Here is a 5,747-nt window from a genome sequence, read left to right as displayed (position 1 = left end):
ACCTGAGCGTGGAGGAAGGGGGAGGAAAGGAATGGGGGAAGGTGTCACAGGGAGGGAAATGATAACTGACCTTTCTCGCTGGATCAGCATCAGCCAACTTGTCGCCGGTGGAGCAGATATCTAACGAGGGTTTCCTCACCTGGCTCTCCTCCTCCACCACCTTCTGAAAACAGAAGGAGAGAGAAAGAGAGATGGTGGTTAAATAGACGAGCAAAGACACCCCAAGGTTAAATACAGCAGAGAGCGAGAGGAAGACACAGATGTAGTGCTGCACCGAATACATTTGTTGGAATAGTCTGAACGACTCAAAATGAGCATATCCGTCAGGAGGTGTGAGAATGCGAGGAAGCACGTGGAGAGGAGAGAAATTACACCAGGCACGCAGACGCAGAGGGGGAAAGATGAGACAAACGGCACTTAAACGATAGGAAATGGAGACAAATGACACTCAAGATGTAAAGGATGGATACAAATGTGTGCAGAAGTAAGTGAACTAGCCTGAGCTGGCCATAATGCAGCTGTGAAGAAAACGAAGGCAGCGAGGAAATGGATAAACCTGGTGTCGCAGCCGAACGAGCCCGTAGTGGAAGGCCTATGACTAAAACAGAAAAAAAAAAGCCTAGCTGTGAGTCGACGCGGCCTGTTGCTACACACTTCTGAGCGTGTCAGACATCGGCATACATGCAACGCAGCTGGAATCAAAACACGCGCTGTACAGGAAAATGTACGTTTGTTTCCTGTGTCAGCGTCATACCCTCAGAGGATGTTGAGTAAGAACTGCCTGCTGCCTCTAGTTTTGTCTATCTCACCGTTTCGTTTTGGGTTGAGGTTTTTTTTTTTTATATCCAGGCCACGCTCGGCGAGAGGCCACAAGCTGATGTAGCTGATGCTTATCTGTGACAGGCAGGCCTGACACACATGCTCCGTGCATTTCACAAACATGGTCTACCTAACTGACAGGTAACAGAGACAGCAGAGGAACAACAATGCACAGCATCGCAATGCGAGCCGTTAGGGAGCCCACAGCGACCGACACACAGCGGATTGAGAAGGGAGATGCAGAGAGAAGAGAGATGGTAAGAAGAGGAAGGAGACGAAAGAATAAGGGGAAGAGAAAAGTGTGAAAGCATCAATAATTGACTTAGTACCCGTTTAAAGCCCGCTATAAAACGTTTATCCACAAAACGCAGACACACAAGCTCTCAGTGAATAATAAACAGGCAGCTTTTCATCAGCTGGACTAAAGGATTTTCCTCTGTGCTGTACCGGCTAAGAGCTTGTGTCATTACCAGCGCTAAACAGCCTCAGAACAATGCCAGCAAATAACTGTGACAGCCACATATTAGCCGCTTATCATTTATACCGGTCCAGCAGCAGCCTCATTCAGCAGCTTAAGCATGTATTATTTACAAAAAACACAATTATTCACCTGTTACATATTCCACGAAGCACACATGATCATTTTTATTTATCTATTCACCTTCTGTTTCGCTACCTAGAGAAGCCACAGCGTCTAAATGCCATCTTACTTGCACATAACAGTCGATACCAACATCTATTTTTAACAGCAATTAATTCACAGCAAGTGAATGTGACCTGTGACTTTATGCTCTGTACCTCCACCTCAAATCACAACTTCTATATTCATCAGCAAAAGAAAACAAGAAAAAAAAACTAGTAGTAGTGATTTGCATGAGAGTTTTTCTGAACTGTATGTAGGGGGGATAGTCCCTTATTTACAAGGCCATGCATGAATGAGCATGTTCATGCAAATGTTAAAAGGCTGGAGCCGTATGTGTGAGCCAGGTGTGGTTGTTAGTCTGTGTGTATACAGACGGGACCTCGATCATTTGTGAATGTTTATGGTTAGTGTGTTTTTGGTTTTTTACCCTGTTTCCCCTTCCAGCACTGCAGCACTGAGTGGAGGAGGGGGAAGGGACAGAGTGAACAGCTCAGAAAGAGAGAGGGGTGACAGGGAAGAGACAGAGAGGAGGAGGACTGACAGAAACCACGATGTAACCACTGCAGTGGTGTGGCGGTGAGCTGGGTCTGTCCAATGTAAAGAATGGTGTGTGTGTGTGTGTGTGTGTGTGTGTGGGCCAAACTGATAGTAACGTCAGGTCATACAGAGGTCTTTCATCTGCTTGATCTCTACAACGACAGATGTTTGGCTGCTAAGACGCCTGACAGCTCATTAAAGGCTAGGTCTGCACCCTCCTTTGTCTGTGTGTGCATGTGTGCGTGTCTGTATTTGCAAGGACCAATTAGACCTTGAGAGCGAGGACATTACTGGAAAACAAGGACATTTTGGCCAACGCTCATTTTGGGGCTGTTTGAGGGTCAAGACTAGGTTTTATGGTTAAGGACAGAGAACAGATTAAGGTCCAGGGTTTTCCCCTCATATCTGACACCAACTAAAGAAGTCTGGAAATTCCACCAAAGGAAAATCACCAGGAAATAAATAAATAAATAATAAAATTTAAACCCATGGCTTTGCTTCATTAGTTTTGCTTTGTTTTCTAATTTTAAACTACTTATTAAACCGTAGTCGAAAAAGTATCCCAATAAATGTTATCCTATAAAATCTCATAAGAATTACACCAAAAGGATTATAATTTGATTCAATCTTTCATTTGATCGAGTCACAAAAGTTTAGAAGGTGTGAATTCAAAAATGATTTAAGAATTTAATACAAATCGCTAGGTCTACCTGCAGTACTTTTAGTGCCCACAGAGAGGCCGCAGGCCACACTTTGGCAATCACTGATATACAGTCTGTGTGACTAATGGTGGTTACAGGCATAGTCACCCTTCAAAAGGAAACTCCCAGGGTCTGGGTTTTAGTATAAATGTGAGAAACACCCAGAAAACACAGTAAAAGAACAAGGCTGCAGGTGGGCCATTACTTCTGTATGTTCTGTACCCACACACAGACCAAACAAACATGCACGTGTGTGCTACACTAATGGCTGCCTGTCGCTCCCAGTGACTCCTGCATACCTGACAGCTGACGGCTTAACGCCCACCACCCACTCACGCACACACGCACGCACACACCCCTGCTCATTATTCCTGCTGCTCTGCACTCTCTCTTCCTTAATGAATGTGCCAGTGCAAACGTTTGCACATTTCGGCACTACTACCATTTTCCTCACCTTCCCACCCCCACCTTGCTTTATTAAAAACACACCAAACTGCTACTGGGTCCTAATCTGCAATAACGAAGTACCTCTCTTATCTGGGCTGCCTCTGCAACACACAAACACACAACTAACCCCCTTATGTCTCCAACCCTTTGTCAGGCTGAAGCTCGCCTTATGACAATGTGGATTAGCATTCCACACACTCACTCGGCTGAACTCTGCTCTGTTGATCCTAATCACCAGCAGTCTGCCTGCTGCTGCAGCTTCACGCTGGCTTGTCCCACCACTGTGTAGCTGGATGTAGCCGCAGCCATGTGAACTCACAGTGACCCATTTTTTCAGCATACGTGACATTTCTGCAGCAGACGCTTTAATGGAGTAGAAAGTGGTTTTTCTAATGTGTGTCTGTGTGTCTTTGTAAAGTGCCAGTAAATCAAACAGTAACAAGCGGCACTTTACTACGCAGGCACCCATGACTGTACATTAGCATGCACAGTCTGGCAGAGCAAATGTATTTAAGCGATAGCCCACACAGCAAAGGAGCATTTCAATGGGAGCATGGCATTCTCCTGTGAGCAGGGAAAAAAGAAAAGATGCTCTAACTGCACATTTTTGCAGCTGGTTGAGGTTTTTGTTCATTTTTGCTAGAACCAAGATGAAGTAGATTGCATAGCTCGCCACGTTGCCAACGAGCTGCTGACTGACTGGGGTGAAGGCTGTCAACCTACAAAAGTTGACAGTGAATTTCTTCATACCTGAGGACTGCACTTCATTTAAGTGAGTCTCCTTCAGCTCATCCTGACAAGACAACAAGCAGAGTCTCTTTTTCCTACTCTTGGTGTAATTTATATGAACCACATATGAACCAACGCAGACTGACACACACACACACAGCAAACAAACCCGAGGTCAAGCGCCACTCCACTCCTGTCACGTGGACCCACTAAATGACTGCTGTCTCAGTGCACATAAACACACGCGTGCAGTTACTCTTTGCTATAAATACACATCCGGTCCCCATACATGCATAATAAAACACACACCAGGCTTACCCCTCTAACAAACACATACACATAAGATGGAGCAAACTGGCACTTGCGGTCTCTGTTAGTTAACAAATCTCAGGAAAGTCACAGGTTACTTCAGCTCAAACTTGCACGATAAGCTGACAGAAAACCATTTCAGTAACTTATGTAAAAAGAAGTTACAGCTCATTTCCAGCTCCGTGAACTCTACTGGAGTAGGTCTGCAAAACTCGCAGATCAAAATAATCTCTGTTTATCTTATCACGAGCCTCTCACTGAAATAAGCTGTATTAACTCCTCCTGACTGGCTGCTCATCGCAAACAGAAGGTTTATTTGGGCTTGTGTGCTCACAGCAAAAGCCGTGTGAATGCGTGACGACAACAGAATAAAATATACCCACTGTTTGACAATATACAGAGCCAAAAGTAGAAAATCCTACCTGAAACCGAGTGTTTAGAGCAGTCTGAAGCCTGAGCTTTAGGCTCGTAGGGATTATGTGCACATACGCTGACCTCATTATTTCAAAGTCTGACCATGTCTAATATGGGTATCCAGCATTGTAACAGCATATACAGAGAAGAAAATAAGAAAAGCGTAACGTTTCACCTTTAACCTCCTAAGACCTGAACTCTTCCACGGCATGCATTTTTAATTTCTCTTTGATATTTTGTGACCTGATGAATGTAAAGACAAAGAATTACCAGATTTGTTGTTTTACCTAATTTTTGTTTCTAAGAAAAATGAGAGCCACATATGAGGATATTTATTTAAAATTTCGATAGAACAGTAGCAGTATAATGTCCTCGTAAGTGGATATCAGGCCCTTGTAGAGCAAAATTGAGTATTTTGGTCTAAATACAATAATAATAAATGTGATGTCCACATATGTGGACGCCAGGTCCTAGGAGGTTAAAGTAAACTGTCCCTTTCTGTGTTACTGAAAAGCTTTAAAAACAAAAAAGATGCATTACATCATTTTGAGTAATATTTCTCACCATTTTCTAGGAAAGAACAATTACTTGTATTGCAAATAAACATTAGCTGCAATTTTATTACTGAATCCCTTCTTTGCCTTCATTATAAATATTTTGCTCTTTGTTCAGAGAAAACACTACAGATGTGTTAAAACTTTAAAAGCCTGCCCAGGATATAAAAAGCTCATACAAACACAACAGCAAGTCTTGACACGCCTGATCTTATCTAGGCCATAATAAAGAGTGGGCAAGCCTTGATCTGACCTTTCATCCCACAGCAGCAGTGTGTTTGCGTGTTTTTAAAAACCCTTCTGTGCCCTCACACACACGCACAGCTGGGAACCACTCTCTTCACATCTGCTGAAACCGTGACATCAGTTGCCGGGTATGAAAACTGAAAGAAAACCCCAACGAACACCACAACCCATTTCAGGGGACGTGAACGTAAGTGCGTCCCCATCCTCCAATCATTCATGTGCCTGGCATTCAGGAGAGGAATAGAGATGCTGAACGGATAGCAGCAGCAGGAGGAGGAGGACGACAAAGTGATGCAGTTTATTCTCCTTTTTCCTCTCAGAGGAGGAAGTGAAAATTGTGTGTGTGCG

At 43.9% G+C, this 5,747-nt stretch overlaps 1 protein-coding gene across 2 annotated transcripts in view; it reads right to left on the bottom strand.

Annotated features, from left to right (window-relative positions):
* Window positions 1-5,747, bottom strand: part of skila (SKI-like proto-oncogene a) — a 29,625-nt gene that overhangs the window by 8,486 nt on the left and 15,392 nt on the right. The window contains exon 2 of one of the 2 annotated variants that reach the window (XM_013909775.1): window positions 71-163. In XM_013909775.1, coding sequence (XP_013765229.1) covers window positions 71-163 — 93 coding nt within the window. The remainder of the gene's footprint in view (window positions 1-70; window positions 164-5,747) is intronic. The other variant, XM_013909776.1, reaches the window with a different exon arrangement.

Source organism: Pundamilia nyererei, unplaced genomic scaffold (genome assembly GCF_000239375.1).
Source record: "Pundamilia nyererei isolate P.nyererei 1_Seehausen unplaced genomic scaffold, PunNye1.0 scaffold00031, whole genome shotgun sequence".
NCBI classification, from domain to species: Eukaryota; Metazoa; Chordata; class Actinopteri; order Cichliformes; family Cichlidae; genus Pundamilia; species Pundamilia nyererei.
Note: the sequence above shows the minus strand (reverse complement) of the source record. Positions and strands in the feature narration are given on the sequence as shown.